This window comes from Oryza glaberrima, chromosome 10 (assembly GCF_000147395.1).
Source record: "Oryza glaberrima chromosome 10, OglaRS2, whole genome shotgun sequence".
In the NCBI taxonomy this organism is placed as follows: Eukaryota; Viridiplantae; Streptophyta; class Magnoliopsida; order Poales; family Poaceae; genus Oryza; species Oryza glaberrima.
Genome location: NC_068335.1, coordinates 2,095,382 through 2,113,953, shown reverse-complemented (window position 1 = coordinate 2,113,953; position 18,572 = coordinate 2,095,382). Strand labels below are relative to the sequence as shown.

Sequence of the window (18,572 nt, the reverse complement as noted above, 5' to 3'; positions counted from 1 at the left end):
CATAACTTCATATCAAATCGCTAAAAGCAAAAAGGAACACATGGTATTTGAGCAAGTACTATAAAATTTCTAAATACTAGTCCTAAGATACCATTCAAGCTTAAATGATAATATGGAGGAGAGGAGAGAAGAAAGAAATGAGAGTGAAATAGAGAAGTTAATTGGTGACAAGTGCATTGAGGTTAGTGTAATAGAGGTAATATATTGTATAGGTTATTTTTAAATTTATGAGAAGATGACGTGGATAAAACTTCTTGAACCAACTTGGGGATGGTGTTTTCAAGCAGGAATCCTATCTCGCGCTGCGCGAGATGCGCGAGCAAACTAACTCGGATCTACTAGGCTCACCCTACCCTACGCTACAGTTGTTAGCATTTTTTTTTCTCTTTTTCGAGTGATTTCCTCTCCTTCCATCGTTTTCCCGTGCAACTTTTTGTCTCTCGTGATTTTTTTCTTTTTCTCGCGCAATTTTTTCCTTTTTATTGCAAGATTAGTTTTTTCCCGTGTGCTATCAGGCTAGGTAGGTTTCAACTTCATTTTATTTTGAAAATTTTTGACTCAAAATTTAAAAACTTCTAACATAAAATTGAAAAAGCTCTAACTCAAATTTAGAAATTTTCAACTGAAAATTTGAAAATTTCGATCAAGATTTGAAAACTTTCAACTAAGATTTGAAAAAATTCAACTCAAAATTGAAAACTTGCAAATCAAAATTTGAAAACTTTCAAATCTAAATTGAAAACTTTAAAGTTAAAAATTCAAAACTTTCAAATCAAATTTGAAAACTTTCAACTCAAAATTTTAAAAAACCATATACATTTTTTTAAACTTTCAAGTCCAAATTTAAAACTCTCAGTTCATCTTTTAAAATTTTAATTCAACCAGTCTGTTCGTTATTTTGCTATAAATAATCACGCTTATGCTAATCTAATCGCGTTTAGCGCTAAGCGGGGGGGGGGGGGGGGGGCGGTCTGCGTGTGGCATGGCGCCGTGCGCGCGAGTTACTGTAGCAGCGCGGATGCGCGAGTTACGAGAGAAGCGGAAAACTGAAAACGCGCGAGATCTCGCGTATTACTCCTTGTCACGGACAGTTTGAGAGCGGGAGGCCTCCTCCCAATCTCCCCCCTTCCCCTTCCATAGTTCCATGGTGGCGCTCTTCAGACGCGAGCGCGAGGAGCACCGGGTCCGCTCGCCGGTGGCCGGCCTGACTCGTTAGCCGCCGTCCCGTCCGGGGCGAAAGGAAGCATACCTCGCTCACTCCATTTGGAGGTAATGGCTTCACCCAATCTTTCTTGAATCACCATTCCTCTCTGGATGGATGTTCTTCACCAAACAATGCTGTATTGCCGCTCAATGTAGCATCGTTTCTTGCGCTAAGATCTTGAATCTTGCTTGGAGTTGAGAGCTGGGGATTCATGGTTTACTGTTCCGCTACTGTGCAGCTTCCCCCACCCGCACGCGCACCAGCTGTTCGACGAAATGCCACCGCGCGCTCTGCCCCCAGTGGAGGACGACGCCGGCAGGGACTGGCTCGGTGACCTCCCCGAGGAGGTCCTCCACTACATCATGTCCTTCCTAGACGCGCGCCAGGCCGTGCGAACCTGTGTGCTGTCGCGGCGGTGGCGCAAACTCTGGCGTACCGTGCCTTGCATCAATGCTGACTTCGATGAGTTTGATCTCGTCTTTTACCAAGGGGACGACGAGGACTATGATGACGTGCTGGCGTTCAAAAGGTTTGTTAACCGTCTGCTGGAGCTCCGCGATCCCACCGCCATGACAGACACCTTCTGGCTTAGGTACACCACCAGACCAGAAGGAAACACGTATTCCAATGAAGATGCCTACGGGTGGATTAGCCACGCTTTGCAGAAGCAGGCCCGGGTTTTAGAGGTTGTCGTGTTCTGCTGCTTATTTGAGCTGGACCACTCGGTGTTTACTTCCTGCTACCTGAGAAGAATTGCGTTCTCCGGTATTGTTTTATGCAAGGGTTTCTTCGCACAACTTGAAGCTGGCTGTCCAGCATTGGAAGATCTCTTCTTACATCAATGTGGCGTTCACGATGACGAAATCTCCTCCCATACACTGAAGGTTTTGACCTTCGATAGTGTTTTTTTCTACATGCCGATGGACACTGTCGAATTCACCTTGCTGAACAAGACATCTATTTCTCTTCCAAGTGTTACTTCTCTGACCATATCTACTCCCGAGATTCAAGTGATCATTTTGTCGTGAAATCATGATGTGTTGATACGATGACCACTGATGTTATCAACCACTCAATGCAATATAGTTCATCCACTCCAGCCATTTTTTGTACACAAATCAATCCGTTGAACACTTGTCCTGCTGTTTCTTTGTTGGTAGTTTTATCTCAAAATGAAACTGGATCATTTCTCATGTGAGGACTAGAATGTTCTAGTCTGGATGCAATATCAGGGCTGCCAACCAAATGTGCATCTTGTTTGACATCTGACTGATTATTTTAGTTGACATCAGTTCACATCTTACCTTACTTTTTGAAAGAGGGGGTTAGTGGTGAGCTGGTGATTGTAGGTTCTAGACCCAACCCTAGTCCAGATTTTTCTTGGCTGCAGACATGTATGCATTTTATTTCTAAGATATTTATAGAAAACAATATTGCAATTGCATATGCGGCCATTTGGTATTGTGTAATCATGCATGAAATTGTTGGTTTCCGGATTAATTATTTATTGCATTTTATATTTTAGACAGTATGTTGAATTGGGATATGATGCAACGCACAGACATTATGCATTTATGCTACATAAATTTGAAAATTAAGAGACATTCGAAGGCAATATGAAAACAGAAAGTGCTTCAGGATTAGTTGAAAATCTCACTTCTAGTGCTTCATCATGAAATATTTGTACTGTTCTTTTTACTAGTTTTTGTTACATGACTTGCATGGAAAGTATCCTAGCAGTAAGTTAACATGCCTGAGACTCGCATTAAAAATATGAACATGTATAATATTGTTTAGTCTGGTCTTTTGTTGACATAATTTCAGTTTCTCCTGTGGTCTTTTACCATCCGTTATCCTAAAGTTGAAGCTATTATACATGCACTCCAAATAGAATTCTTTATCACATATTGTTAGTGCTCTCAATTTAGTTGCCATATTTTCTGATTATAATCATTTGAATCTTTCGAAGTTGACAATCGAAAACCATTTGCAATGGTGCCCGGAATTCCTCAATGTTGTCAACCTGACTCTTGGTCAATGGTGCCTGGATTCAAACTTCTATGCCCTAATTGTCTTCCTTCAGAACTCACCTAGACTAGAGAAGCTAACTCTGAAACTCGAAAAGGTAAATGCTTTCGTCCAAATGTGCACTGATCCTACTTGATTGCTTTTTACACAAGAGTTTTCACATCGGGATATAGATCACCTGTTTTTGTTGCTGTAGAGTAATATGAGAATAAGTCGAAGAATCATTGGCGAGCTTACGGAAATATCGTTTACATGCGAGCACCTTAATACTGTTGAAGTGATATGCTCGGAGAATGATCCCCAGGTCATCACTGTGCAAGATTTCTTTGTTAGCAGTGGCATGACCTCTGTTCAGTTTCATATCAAACACTGGAGCCCGTACGCGAATGACCTACCGGCATTTATTCGGTCGATATGAAATGGCAAAGGATCACGAATTAGTTTGCCATCCCATTGAAGAAAATCACTCTCTTTCGCCTGTCGGCTACATCTGCTGGTTACAGTAGAGTGTTCAGTGATCTTGTTTGGTGCTTTCTGCTATGACGTGAAGGTGAGTAGAAACAATTGCATCTTGCCTTGCATGTAAGGTCAGTGGTATTGTACTTGTTTGCTGCGATCACATGATGATTTGTAGCAATAATGATGCTCCAAGAAAAATACTGTATGGCTATGGCGTCTCCTGATACAGCCTGCCACTGCTTTCTCAACTTGGCTGGTCTCCGGTGAAATGTATTGTATTTGTCTCTCTCCTAATATAATCCCATGTTATAGTGTTGTATTTGTGTTTGTATTAACAACTGATTCGAACGGCCAAACAGATTGATAGCTGTTAGATTAATATCGATTGGCGTTATATATTAATAGAAGTTTAAGTATACATCTAAAGCCTAAAAGAAAGGTAAAAACTGCATATATACTTGCACGTCAGGCCTTCCTGGCAATAATCTCGCAATGAGCTTAGAGAAGTAGTACAACCAGGCAATTCCAGATCTGTTCCTTGTAGAACAGACTTTCTTGCCATTTATAAACTACTCCCCAGAATGACCAGTGACGAGGAAATCCAACACAAATTGTGTTGCCGAATTTCTAGCAAAAACCGTTGAAAAAAATTCATCGTTTAGCAAAGTGTTTTCATAAGATCATACTTCCTCCGTTTCTCCGTTTCATATTATAAAAAAAAAAATTCATCGTTTGGCAAAGTGTGCTACGATCTTGCTGATTTGATGTGAGGAGAGTGTGATTTTGTGCATGTATATATAGCCACAAATAAGCTTGAGTAACAGAAGTAGGCTGATCAGCTTGGACAAACGAAAGCAATTCATCTTTCAGACCCAAAATAAAGTGATTAATTAGAACTAAACCACAAAGCAGGGGATCATACAGTCGAGTCGAATTTGATAGACCAACTCATTGAATTTAGAGCGGTATTCATTCACAGTACCAGTTTGGGTCAACAACAACAATTCATCCATCTTAACACTGCGCAAATACACATCAAATTCACCAGAGATTGTTGATTTTTACATAGGCAAGTCATGCCACCCCACCTCAAGCTTCCACGCCTGGTACCAATTAGCAGCTTACCCAATTAAATTTAGTGCAGCCGCAGAGACCATAAAACCCTCAGTAATTTGATAGAAGGAGAAATACGTCTTACAATTATCAATCCACATACGAACCCCAGTACCATCAAACATAGGAAAAATCCATTTTAGTAGTCCAGTGGCGATGCCCCAAGTCAGCCGTATGCGAAACATCCAATTGAGGATCATGATGAGATACCTGACGCTGGGTGTACGAGGTGGCGGCGACGGTAGAGGTGGTGGAGGCTGTGAGGAAGAAGCCACCGATGTCGAGTCTGGAGTCGGTAAGATCAGTTTGCTGACGCGGAGTGGATGGGGATGGTGGAGACGCAACCACTGCGGCCTTCAAGGTGCGAGCTACTTGCGTCTACTCTTGCTGCACTTGGCCGAGGGAAGTCATGGAGCAATCAACCTTGGTCTGCACGTGATCCTAGCGCTCGCCTTACTGCGCTAACTTGAGGTTGATCTACGCGAGGTGCTTGGTGATGTCGTCCACGCCGTGGACCTTGGCCGCAACAGCTTTTATGTCGTCCATCAAGCGCTCCTCCATGGACTCCATCGCGGCAACCACTTCTACATTACCTAGATACGGCGATACGGATACGGATACGCGATACGGCGATACGCCATCTTCCCAAAAACAAGGATACAGGGATACGCATATATATATATATATATATATATATATAAATTAAAAAATACAAAAAAATTGAAGAGTAAACTAGACAATTAGCAGAACAGAGCATGCCATTGTCAATATCATGCCACCAACCATCATATTCCAGTATCTTACCAAAGTAAGAACAATATAAGGCTAAACCAGTGCATATATAAGTGCAGGATTACAAATAGTACACGAATCACAAATTAATAGTTCATCGACATACATAGTTTCACACATCACATCACAGCCAGTTCACAGAGATAGTAGATAGCATCAACTCATCATAGAGCTAATAAGAACAGAGTTATTTAGGACTTCAAATTCAACTCAATAACTAGATAGTTGGATAAAATCAATTGTTGCTTTCATCCATTGTAACTGAAGTGGTTGAAGCCCCATTATCGTCTTGTATGTTCAATGCACCAAGATCTTCTAGCAATATCTCAAGAATAGGCTCATCAAGTGACAGTCCAGCGTGCTGAAGAAAATTAGCACCACCATCAAATAACTCAAAGCTATCTCCTGCAACATCCCACATAGTTGATGGCCCACTATGGTACTCTTCAGATTTCCTAGAAAGAAGACGCAAATTCTGGTGCACAAACACCAAATCCTCAGCACATGCAGGGTTAAGCCTACAATATTGCAATTGTAATCAGTTTCAAGCATTACTAATATACAAGAAATCAACAGAACTTATTTCTTATTGAACTATGGATCAAACCATAGGTGCTCCAATTTCTTTCAGCACATGATGATGATGTTGGCTGTCCAAGTAATTTTAGTGCCAAACATGGAATCCTAAATAGGAGATTTACCGGCGGCGGCAACGTTGCGCCCTCGGAGACGACGGCTGACAACGGAGGCGCGGCGCTGCGGCTGCGCCAGCGGAGACGACGGCGGATGGCGGAGGCGCGGCGCTGCGGCTGCTGCAGCTGAGGGCGGCAGAGACGCAGCCCGACGACGGTGGACGGCGGCGGCGCCGACGCAGTGAGCCGGCGACGACGCAGCCACGCAGGAGAGCGAGCAGAGGTTGGGACTGGGTTGGGGGAGGTGGCGCTGGGGTGTGGGATTTGGTTCGCTCAATGCGGCTGGGGGGTTTTGATCGTCTGATTTAGGGTTTGTACGTATCGGAGACGTATCGGGAATTCTTTTATTTATTTGGAAATAGTAAAATGGGGGGATACGTACAGAATACGTGTCGGGGCGTATCCGATACGTATCCGTATCCGGCGCCGTATCCGATACGGATACGTGGACTGAACGACGTATCTAGGTAACGTAGACCACTTGTCGGGCTTGGACACTCTGCTTCGTCGATGCCGTGGTGGAATGCCACCGAGCACGACTGAACCTGAGCAGAGGATTTATGGCACAATCCAAAGGAAAAGCACCAACTCAAGCACTAGCCCACATACGGTGGAGAAGAACCCCAAGACCGAAAGTGGCTGATACCAACTTGTCACAACCCAACGCCGGCGGCGAGACTAGCTGGAATCAGTAGAACAGAGTAAAACAGAGGAGAGAGACATAGAGGGAGACAGAGGAAGAAGCCAAAGCAGATTGGCGAGGATTTTTCCTTTTCATTTCATAATTAATTTACACCATACAGCCTGTAGGTTATAAATACATCACAGTTCACCAACTCTTATGATCCACATGTCATTTTCTACTTGTTCTACTTTATGCTTTCTTTATCAGGAAACGACTCTAGGCATTATGCCTCTTCTTTTTTATCTACTTTATGTTCCTCTCCATGTGTTGTCGCTGCTCTAATTCCCTGATGTCCGCCGTGCCATTAAGGTGTGACACCAACCCATTTCGTGCTGCACACTGCAAAGGACGCTGCTCCCAATATTTCATTGTGGGCTAGGCAGTCGAGACGAGACGCGATGCGAGAGCCGTCAGAGGTACGGTTTTCTTCTCGCATCTTTTGCCATCTGGAGGCGTAGCCAAGGGGAATACCCCAGAATTTGGGCTAGAGAACCCCCCACCCCAAATAGCCACAGCCAAGAAACATCTAGGGTTGGAGGGAGTCCAGTCCACCACCACCAGGCGCGCCTCCAGTGCTCCCTGCTGTCCACGCCGGCGCCGCGCCTCCCCACCGTCCCCGCCGCCGTCCGCTCCGTCCCCACCGTCCAAGCCGCCAAGCCGGGGGCCGCGACGGAGCGACTCCTCGGGTCGCCGCCTCGCCGGTTGCGGGTTGCCGGCTTGGTGGCTTGGCGCGGCGCCTTCTCCAGTTCTCTTGCTTGGCAACTGATCCGGCGCTCCACCATTCAACCGACCCCTGTTGAGGTAAGGTGAGGTGAGGTGAGGATGGCGATGATGAACCGGACGCGGGATCTGCTGATGGAGGGGTTCGAGGGCCTCGTGCGGGAGGGCTCCTTCAGCTGGGCCCTCCCCCGCCGCGGGGCTTCTCCGGTGGACGACGCCGATGACCCCGACAGCTCCTCCTCCTCCTCCGCCAAGCAGCCCTCCATCTCCGGTCTCTCCCCCAAGGCCAACGCCGTCGTCTCTCGCTGCTCCCGGTAATGGCCTCCCTACACACGCAATTGCCTAGATTCTACTGAAAATTGGGATTTCTTGGGTTGGGTTTCTAGGGATGGGAAATGCTCTGGGGAAGCATTTTCTTTCTGATATACTACTAGGTTACTGCGTTGGATGTGACAATTCTTCGAAAATCTGCAATTAAGTGGCTGTTCGGTGGCTTTATCAGCAACCAATATTACATTGCATATGTTTGAAGATCGATTATTAGAGTATGTAGTGCTCAGGATGTGCTCTAGGGCCTATGAGTTCGTGTTGGATCTGAAATGGGTTTGGTTTATGATGTCCAAAGTCCAAACATCAACTGCTGTGTGCAATGTAGTTCGTTGCGTCCATTGTACTTGTTCCGAGGGAATTCTAATATAGAATCAAAACCATAGCTGTTTAATATGTCCCTAAGCTGGGTTTTCTTTAAGATATCTGGATGTTGGTAAATGAATAACTTGTGTGAGCTAATATAGTTTATGTCCTTTCAGAATGACCTGCAATTCTTTTATTAGCTTGATTGGAAACATGTTGATGAGCATCCTATGCTTCATGGAACCAATATGATGTTGTTTGCATTTGCTACTGTTCTGTTAAGCCAATTGGCATAGTTGTGTAATATTAGTTTTTCCAAATCGCTATGTCATGTAAAATCAATTCCCTTTTCATGCACAAACTTATATAATACCAGTTTTGCTTTCATTAGGTGCTGAACATTTGCCTTTTGTGTTAATTACATTTCAGGGTACTTGGTACTTCCACGGATGAGCTGCAATATGACTTTGATATGCAAGCATCTGATTCCATAAAGCAGCCAAGAAATTATGCAAGAAATTTTTTGGAATATTGTTGTTTGAGGGCACTTGCACATGCCTCACAAGTTGCAGGGTATCTTTCTGACAAAAGCTTTCGTCGCCTAAATTTTGATATGATGCTAGCTTGGGAAGTTCCCTCTTCTTCAAGCGAGCTCACTGTTAAGGTTACAATTTTCCTTTCTTTACTTTCTTAAATAGTTTTCTTTTGTTCACGCCTTATATAATTTGTTAGCGTTGCATTAATAAAATTTTCCCAGGTTACTTCCTCGTATTAAGGGCTTTTAAGAATCTTTCTACATATTGAATTTCATCTCCTTTCCCTTGCAGGTTGAAGTAGACAACACAGTCAGTTTAGAGGCTTTTTCAAGAATAGCACCTGCAATTCCAACAATCACTGATGTGGTAACATGTTCAAATCTATTTGATGTACTTTCATCTTCAAGTGGAGGCCGGCTTACATTTCCTGTATATGATAAGTACCTTACAGGATTGGACAGGTCACTTTCTCTACTGGTCTGTCCATTCAATTTTATTTGTTGTTGTTTTGGATATTTACATGGTCAGCAATAGACAGTGACAAACTGCCTTTTCTAATTTCATATCAGCAGTAATTGAATGTTATGGAAGTTCTCTTGATGAAATGTCTACCACTAGTAATATATAATTTATCTGACAAATCTAAATAGTTATATGCCTCTTAGTTGTCAAAATTTGAATGTTTGTATGCAAATGTTGTAAAATGATGTCCTTTTGAGAATATGGGGAGGCAGGGAGTATTACTTACCATAATTATCATACATATTGACTTATATTTTCTCTTTTGTTTACCTTCCAAACGTACAGATACAACTTAGATTTACATGGTGCAGTGTAGCAGAAACAACTAGTTTCTTGTCCCATGATGAATATTTTTTTTTTTCAAAATGAAATGCATAAACATGTTGTGCATCTCTTTAGTGCTTATTCTCATCAGTGATAAGTGGATAATCCACTTTCTTGATTTAAGATAGAGAAAATTTGGGCAACCATTATAGGTCTATAGCTCTTTATTTCTGGATGTTTAACCTGTTACAACCTTATAATAGATGTTGTTATCTTCCTACTTTGCACTGATAAGTATATCACCTGTTTGAGTTAAGATTGATGTAGTAGATCCCCTTGTTAACTATTCTCTCCGTAGAAAATTATAGGGCATATTTCCGCAAGCCCTCTGTTGATGTTTATAGAAACACACACGCACACTTCTCAATCCATATTTTGTTGGTAATTTTCCCATAGTGCCCATGCTTCAAGAGGCCTGTACGCATGCACGCAGTTAGATTTTAGTGAGGTGATGCATTAATACCGTGCATGCAACTAGAATGAATGGAGGTATTTAGATAAAATAGTTGGCTTCCTTGGTCTATGAGCCCCAAAACTATATGCCGTACAATTTTCTAGGGAGACTATATGCCGTACAATTTTCTAGGGAGGGAGTACCCTTTTACATGCTCAAAGTTGTACCTTCTAATACAGGGACTAGGGTGTAATGTTTATGGTACCATAGCATGTAAACAATTTTGGAGAATGAATAAATGCAATATGGTGCATACCATTATATAGGCATGGACATAGATTCTACTATCAAGTTCAATGGTTCAATAGCAAGCAGGTTATCTGATTGTTGAATATCTTTACATCCTTGTTCATATAGAGATACCATTATATTTCCATCAGTTAATATACATAACCTACTAGTTTGTACTCTGGATTTAGAATTAGTGTCTGAAGTAAGATAATAATTGGGATTCCTTTAAAGGGAGCGTATCCTATGCACACAGGCCCTCGCGTGTACACACCGTGTACACCAACTAAAAATTATCACAAAAAATTCTAGGAAAATTCATACATGTACTTTCAATAGTATTACATCTACGTGCAAAGTCGCATCTTCAAATTCATTCTACATAGAGAATAACAAAAAAGATAAAATTCTGACAAAATTGCAACCTTAAAACTGTCAGATTTTTTGTTTTTTTTGTTACGGCTAAAATATAATGAATTTGACGTTAAGATTTTAACCCTAGGTATAATACAATTGAAAGTATGTGTATGATTTTTTCTAGATTTTTTGGTGACATTTTTTAGTTGGTGTGCACGTGTGTACACGTGAGGGCCTGTGTGCATAGGATATGTTGCCTCCTTTAAAACATTAACCATTTCTTCATGCTTTACCATTTTTAAAGGTAGATCTGTCATAAATGAATGGGAATATGGGATTGCATATTGCCAATTTTTGTTACCAAAATAAGTTCAATTATGCTCTTTTTTTTTTCTGGAGATAGGATATGCAAGCATAACTTTCTGTTGGATCTTGTTTCATAATGTCAGGACTGAGAGTATGTTTTACCTCATGTAGAGCAATTAAGAAAATGAAAGGACAATCTGAGTCCTCGCTTTTATCTACCCAGCGGTCTCAGAGAGGAGAAAGGATTGTAGAAGTAGATGGAACATTGACGACTCAACCAGTACTTGAACATGTTGGGATTTCGACATGGCCAGGTATGTCTGGTTTCTCAGTGAGGAGAAATGATTTCTTCTTGTTTACATGCTGGCATGTTCTTTTAACTTGCCTTGTTACGGTTTTATATCACTGGGTTTCAACTTTTCCTTTCCTGGCACAGGAAGGTTAACACTTACTGATCATGCTCTTTACTTCGAAGCACTTCGGGTTGTGACCTATGATAAGCCTAAAGCTTATGAGCTTGCCGAAGATCTAAAGCAGTCTGTTAAACCTGAGCTGACTGGTCCATGGGGCTCCCGGCTATTTGACAAAGCTGTTATGTATAAATCAACAACTTTGTAAGTTTTTTCACACTTAGCAAAGCAAATAAGCAATAGAGTACTACATCTATACTACTTAAAATGTTAGTAGTGGTGGTGTCCGTTCTGCCACACCACCCCTACCACTGATATTTAGGACCAATAATCTATAGTATTACACAAACCTCCAACGAGTCCTCTCCCGTTTCACTGTTGGTTTATCTTAAACTTTGAAATCACCTACTTATTCAATCTATACTACTTCAAATGTCAGTAGTGGTGGTGTCTGTTCTGCCACACCACCCCTACCACTGATACTTAGGCCCCACAATCTATAGTATTACACCTACCTCCAACGAGTACTCTCCCGTTTCACTGATGGTTTATCTACTTATTTAATAATGAAAATCATAAAAGTGTTAATTTGATATGTGCTTAATTGACTTGATAAGCTAGAAACTGAATTCGTTTTCCGTTGCAACGCATGGGTTCTTGGCTAGTAAACGTAATAGCTGATTCCTATAGTGGTATTTTGCTAATTAGTTTTAATTTACAGGTCGTTGCTATCCATTCCTTTTTATTAGGAGATAGTAGCAACATGTATCCCTCACCTGATATCCTTATAACTAGCACATAGATTTGCTCTTATCACCTTTAGTTACATGTTTTTCTTTATTGTTAATGCAAATGCAGAACAGAACCAGTGATCATAGAATTTCCAGAGTTGGCTGGCCACTTTCGTCGTGACTATTGGCTGGCCATCATATCAGAAATTCTATATGTCCACAGATTTGTTAGGAAGTTTGACATAAGTGGAGTTGACAAAGAGGAAACAATTTTGAAGGCTGTACTAAGCATTATGCGGCTACAAGCTATTGAAGAGTTAGCCATTCCAGTTTCTAATCGATTCGAGTCTCTTTTGATGTTTAATCTATGTGACAAACTTCCCGGAGGTGATGTAATACTTGAAACACTAGCTGGTTCTATATCATCGAGAAGATCAACTCAAGTTAACCAACCTGGCACTAGCAGTGGAAGGCATTCAATGTCCCCCTTTACTGTTCTGTCGAATCTTGGAGTGGTATCACCAATTAATAAAGGTGAGAGACTCTTTGTTGGCGAGATAGTTGTTGGGGAAATGAGTGCCTTGCAGAAGGTAGTTAATGAGTCAATGAACAACTATAAGAAGGTTGAATTGGCCCAAGCCACAGTTGATGGAGTCAAAGTTGATGGCCTGGATACAAACTTGGCAGTGATGAAGGTATATTCACAACAGAATTAGCCTTTTCAACTGTTAAGGATCTGTTCAATTCAATGTTTGGGTTTAGCTACTCCCTCATTTTTCGTGAGCAGGCTTCCTGATATGTGAACGGGGCCTAATTAATCAGAATAAATTGTGGTTTATCCAAATTGATTTCAGCACCATTTTGATCTGTTAAATTATTCAGAACAAAACTAACCTATTTAGAGCTTGTGCATCACAAAAATAAAAAGTAATTTTTGTTGAAGTATATATATTCATGGAAATAGAAATTAATCAGCAATTCTTTGTTTGTGACCATTCACCATATGTTGTTTTTAGACTTCACTGAGATACTTATTCCAATGTAATATTTTTGCTGAAGTATTTTGTTGGAGAAATTTGCCTGATCATACCTATATTTTCCAGCTTTTACATATTTCTGCATGATACATAAAATTCCAAAATTATTACCTCTATTTTAGAGATTGTATATGAATTAGAACTTGCCATATTACCACTTGTTTTGAAAGTTGTGAATGTAGTAATTTGAATTTTGATGAAGAGAACTTATTCGCTTATGGAAATTTGAAGGTATAAACATGTTCAGTGCAAATCCCGTTGGGTATCTACTCCCTCTGATCATAAATATTTGATGTTTAGGTCAACATTTGGTCCAACTTTTCAAACTTTGATCATCAATTATTTCTCAATGCTTAGTTTAAAAAGGAAAAAAATGGTAAGCATAGATTTTCCTTGAAAAGCACTATCATATTTTCTTTATGATTTTATAAACTTATTCTATTATAAAATTGATGGTCAAAATTTCAAAAGTTTGACCAAATCTTGTTTTAAACATGAAATATTTATGATCAGAAGTTGTATATTGTTTTTAGCCAGAAGGTTTTTGTTCACAATATTTTATACTATTGTTGCTTGAAACATGTCTAGCAACTATACAGATTCATGTTTCCTTTTTTTTTTAAATCCTCACTTGTATTTAGGAATTGCTATCTCCCGTAAGTGAGCTATGGAGGTTTTTGGTGTTGCTGGCATCTTGGGATGAGCCGATTAAGTCCATGGTATTTTGCTTTTCATCGTCTTATATCATTATCAGGTATGCTAAACTCTCATGGATATTTTCTTTTTGGCTTTATGCTACATGATGCTTTTTAACTGTGGTACACTATCGTGATTTTTTTATAACTTTGTGCAACTTACTAATATAATGTAATATAAACATAAATCACTAGCTCCTTTGGAGTGAATGTTGCTTCGATTGCCTCTAATATAATCCACCCCAATTTTAACTAGTTCACGTGCTTTCCATCCACCTTGCTGCTGCCCTGTTGACTTGAATTCAAGGATACCATATACTCCCATTTGAGTTGCACCATGGAATGATGTCATCGGAGGTGGTGGAACAGCAGATGGTGCTATAGGAAGCTCCTCATATTAAGAAGAGTGGTGTAGATGATTCTCATTTCTTTATTAAACACTTGAATGATGATTATGCCTTCCTGCTTATAATTACGATCAGCGTAAAACCTACCTGATTTAGGAAGGAAGTTAAACTGGGTCGAGGTGAAAACAAAACACTAGAAAAGTCCTGTCCTTAGTCCTTATTATACTGCATAGCAATACCTCCATACAAAAAGTGATAGAATACTTAATTCAACTGTACATCACAAATTCATCAGTATCTAGCATCTTATTGCAGTGACACTTTAAGCCTAGTAGTAGTACCACACTAGTTCTAAATGTTGTACCCAACATCAATCCATCCTCAACATGTAGCCTGATTACCTGGTGAAAACAACCGTAACCACTGGATTTTGACATTGGTTGAATACTAAGCATGTATTAAATTTGTTGAATGAACAATTAAGAAGCATAGATCATATGTGAGGTATATTTTCATAGTTAACACTTGCAGCAAATTACTTCAGTTCGACAAACACTTCAGAAATGAGAAATAATACTTAAATATATATAATTATTTGGATGTTTGGATGTGTCGACATTTTTCAGAAAATTGTGAATCCTTGTGCCAAGAAGACTCAAGCTGTTGATTTCAGCTTTCATATGGTTCTTGTCCATGTCCATGTATCATCGTGATGTAGTTACATCTATATATACCAATTAGTCCTTAGCCAAAGTACTAATGTAGCTGCTACTTGTGATCTATGTTCAGTATTTTTAGGAAGTTCTTGACTATCATAACTTGCATTTGCACTTGCACTCATCCACAAAGTACTGATGAGGCTTTTCCTAGCTTGAGGAAGGTACAGTTAATAGGATTTTAGCATTGCTAATAATTTTATCTCTAATAATTATTACTTAACAAAGTACTTTCCTTATCTTCCCCAGTGTTTTCCTATAACATTTCACCCCTGTTGGAGATAACTCGTCTTTGATCGAGAAGTCTGGATAGCACAAGCTAAAACCACCCTTCTCCAAAGTTGTACGCATAGCTGCCATCCCTTTCCACTAAGCAAATACTTAAGAAAGGCATATTACTAATCTGCACGTGTACCACCCAGTCGTAACTCGTAAGTAGGGACATACTTCCATAAAAGATGTCCGTGGTGCCTTAGGCCCTGTCTAGTATTATGTACACATGGCATGGCATGGCGTTGAACCTGTTCGAAATAGTGCTGGGACAATATGTCAGCATCTTCATTCTGGTAGCCATGCCCTACAATTTACTCACCCAACATTGCTGCGGAATTCTAGAGGCACTAAGTTTCAGTAGTCAGTATGGACTGCAAATCTCCACCCCTGTACAGCCAATATCAAATTGCCTTTTTCAGTACAATGAGCTCCATGTCTTAAGGTATGAATTTGACATGGTGGGCTACAAACCTAGAACCATATGTATTTTGGGCTTGCAGTTGGCCATGAGTGTATATAGAAGTTGAGAAGATTAGTATAGGTTCTACTAGTGATCGTAGTGATAAATCTAAGAAGTAAAGCTATCTCTTGTGGGCTTTGTGGAAGGGAATGAGAGAAAATATGAGGTAGCATGTTTCTGGCCTTGGCTGGAGAGAGTACCAAAATAATTCACTGGTGCTGAGGCTATGAGCTATGTCCAATTATTCTTCCTAATTAAAATATATTTTACAGTCCTTGTGGAGAACAACTCATCTAAATGTTATCGTTCCTAACAGCCTTAGCTATAATGACATTCTTCTGTAATAAAACATTTTCCTTGAAATCCAAGGGGACCTGAAATTATTGCTGTTCCTAGAAGAATGTGCCCATAATATGATGAATATTTGTTCTTTTGTGATGGATACTACACAATTTTTTCATTCTTCACATTTGTAATATCCTCTGTTTTTGTGATGGCACAGGGGGTGGTTAGTCTATTTTCTTGTTTTGGTGCTCTTGTTTTCGGCAGCTTTCATGTTCCTTACAAGACTAACTAGCCATGGAAAACCAATGACGGAGGTCAAAGTGACGTCTCCACCTCCAATGAACACAATGGAGCAGCTCTTAGCTGTTCAAAATGCTATTTCCAAAGTTGAAGAGCTTGTTCAGGATGCAAATATTGTTCTTCTGAAGATTAGAGCTTTATTGTTGGCTTTTCCCTCCCAGGTAACTATATTTCTTAGTTCTTATTCTTCATCCTTTTAGGGAGCTAGTTACTTTGTTCATTCATTTTTTGTGCTTCCTAGGCTAACAAATAACATTAGCAATAGTATACTATGAATATATGTGCGGTATTCAATGAGTTAGATTTTATTGTGGAAAGGAAACCAAAAGCTACACTTCAGCTTGTTGATGAATGATGCTATGGAAAGAAAATAATGATATGCGAACTCAAGAAAAACATAGATTCAACTAGAAAGATCAGGTTAGCTAATCATTTGAAATCAAATTTACTAACCCACTCTGTTTTTTCTAAGCGTACTACAGCATATGCATCTTGTCTGATATACTGCTAATTATTCTACACATTTAGCATATGAACATTTGGTCTTCCATTTATTTTTCTTGATGGTCAATAGAGACTTTTTAAATTTTCCAGTTAAATTCCTTTTGTAATTTCAATCCTCATAACAGATTATGCATGTAACTTATTGTTTCAAATTTGTGTAGTCTATAGAAACGAGTGGATGCTTCTGTGTTTATGTTACTTTGAGTCCCAATTGATATTTTCCCTTAAATAAGGTATCTTCATCAATCATGAGGTACAAACTATTGAAGTTGTTTAACCTTCTGCATCCACTATTATTCAGATAATGATTATTTATTATTATTCTGAAAGAGAGCATATCAGGTCCCAATTGCTCCCCCTCTTCATTTTATGAATTGGATGAGCAAACAATCATTTCATATTTAGTTGGAAGGATTTGGAAATTTGAACTGAAAAGTAGTAAAAATTAGAAGAAAAAAAAGTAGTCATCAAAGAATATATGAGGTAATTCCAGGATTGAAGACGATATACAGTCTTTCCTCCATCCAATTGTACAGACCTTTCTGCCTTGCTGGACCTTGGTCTCACCTTCAGTCTTTTGATTGCCTCATAGAATTGGAAGGTAGATGGCATCAATTGGGTTGCAAAACTTAGATGAATATGTTAAAACTGTTGATAAAACTTCTGCATTTTTCTAAACTTTGCTGAACCTTGTGAGATCCAACATATCTTGCACCTTGAGCCTATCTATACTCCTATGAAAAAAATCCAATGGTGGTGCATTGGATCTGCCACGCCACCTATTCCCGTTATAGTTTTTACATATTACACGATAAACTTCTTAACAATATGTAAGAACCAAATAAAAATGGAGAGCCACATATAAAATTAAATTAACGTGAGTATTACTTATAGCTAAAAGGTGGGTAACATATTTCATGAAAAGTATGCTTTTATTTATTATAGGAAATGTTATGTGTTTTTTTTTTCCGTTCTATCAGTAGCTAGTTTTTTTTGTAGAAGATAACATAGCACCCTTCACTTATCTACATTATATTGGTTGTCATTTCACAGGCCACTGATAGAGCTATACTTGCCTTGGTAGTGATGGCTCTGAGCCTTGCATTCGTGCCCACAAGGTTGCTTGTCCTGATGATGTTTCTGGAGGCATTCACGAACCACTCCCCACCAAGGAGAGCAAGCACAGAAAGGTGGACCAGAAGGTTAAGAGAGTGGTGGTTCAGCATTCCTGCAGCTCCAGTAGTCGTGGAGAAGGATAAAGAAGACAAGAAAACAAAATAAAAGATATATATGTATATTCAATGTAATTATGTGCCATGTTTGGCCGATGGGTTGGGGTGGATCACCAACGCTCGTCTTGTACAGTAGCAGCTAGTATTTTTCAATAAAAATGCGAGTTCTCACTTAGAAATTAATTGCTTGCCTCGTACTTCGATTATTTCGTATATAGTTTCATCGGGTGATCGGGAATGTTGGACAACACCCCAAGTTTATGTGATTTTAGCTGAATTTCTTACTGTCTGTCGTCATTTTTCTTTTAGGTGACAGGTGGGTGTAACAACCTAGTTTTGCCAGTTACGGTTCGGCTTTTGGATTCACATCACCTGTCTTTGTAAGTTGAGAAGTGTCCATGTATTCACGATACCCCTTGGCATTTCAGGATTTGCCATCCAATTAATGTGTCGTCCATGGTTCTATGGTTTTTTAGACAAACCCAGTAATTGAGGGTGTGTAATAAACTCTATATTTCAAGTGTGGTTA

The 18,572-nt window shown here is 39.9% G+C and overlaps 2 protein-coding genes across 4 annotated transcripts; both read left to right on the top strand.

Moving 5' to 3' along the window:
* Positions 1–1,080: 1,080 nt before the first annotated feature.
* On the top strand, positions 1,081–3,163 carry LOC127752763 (F-box/LRR-repeat protein At3g58900-like). Its single transcript, XM_052278173.1, has 2 exons — positions 1,081–1,269; positions 1,443–3,163. Exon 2 carries the CDS (start codon positions 1,480–1,482, stop codon positions 2,230–2,232), a length of 753 nt encoding a protein of 250 aa, XP_052134133.1. The 5' UTR covers positions 1,081–1,269; positions 1,443–1,479; the 3' UTR covers positions 2,233–3,163.
* Positions 3,164–7,411: 4,248 nt separating this feature from the next.
* LOC127786293 (uncharacterized) lies at positions 7,412–18,226 on the top strand. Of its 3 annotated transcripts, XM_052313643.1 has the most exons (10): positions 7,412–8,007; positions 8,756–8,990; positions 9,154–9,323; positions 11,225–11,367; positions 11,490–11,667; positions 12,322–12,889; positions 13,873–13,985; positions 16,225–16,468; positions 16,973–17,064; positions 17,865–17,992. In XM_052313643.1, the coding sequence occupies exons 1-9, from the start codon at positions 7,796–7,798 to the stop codon at positions 17,024–17,026; spliced, it is 1,917 nt and encodes a 638-aa protein (XP_052169603.1). In that variant the 5' UTR covers positions 7,412–7,795; the 3' UTR covers positions 17,027–17,064; positions 17,865–17,992. The 3 variants fall into 3 exon arrangements, with proteins under 3 accessions (XP_052169603.1, XP_052169604.1, XP_052169602.1); XM_052313644.1 differs by lacking the exon at positions 16,973–17,064 and having other exon boundaries at positions 7,416–8,007; positions 17,896–18,042; XM_052313642.1 differs by lacking the exon at positions 16,973–17,064 and having other exon boundaries at positions 7,424–8,007; positions 17,865–18,226.
* The last annotated feature ends 346 nt before the right edge of the window (positions 18,227–18,572 follow it).

What these genes read in the sequence shown, in the direction of transcription:
- LOC127752763 (XM_052278173.1), top strand. Translation starts at nt 1,480, where the DNA reads ATGCCACCGCGCGCTCTGCCCCCAGTGGAGGACGACGCCGGCAGGGAC.
- LOC127786293 (XM_052313642.1), top strand. Translation starts at nt 7,796, where the DNA reads ATGGCGATGATGAACCGGACGCGGGATCTGCTGATGGAGGGGTTCGAG. An exon ending in CAAGCGAGCTCACTGTTAAG is followed by an intron (nt 8,991 to 9,153) that starts GTTACAATTTTC and finishes TTTCCCTTGCAG; the next exon opens with GTTGAAGTAGACAACACAGT. An exon ending in TCGTCTTATATCATTATCAG is followed by an intron (nt 13,986 to 16,224) that starts GTATGCTAAACT and finishes GTGATGGCACAG; the next exon opens with GGGGTGGTTAGTCTATTTTC.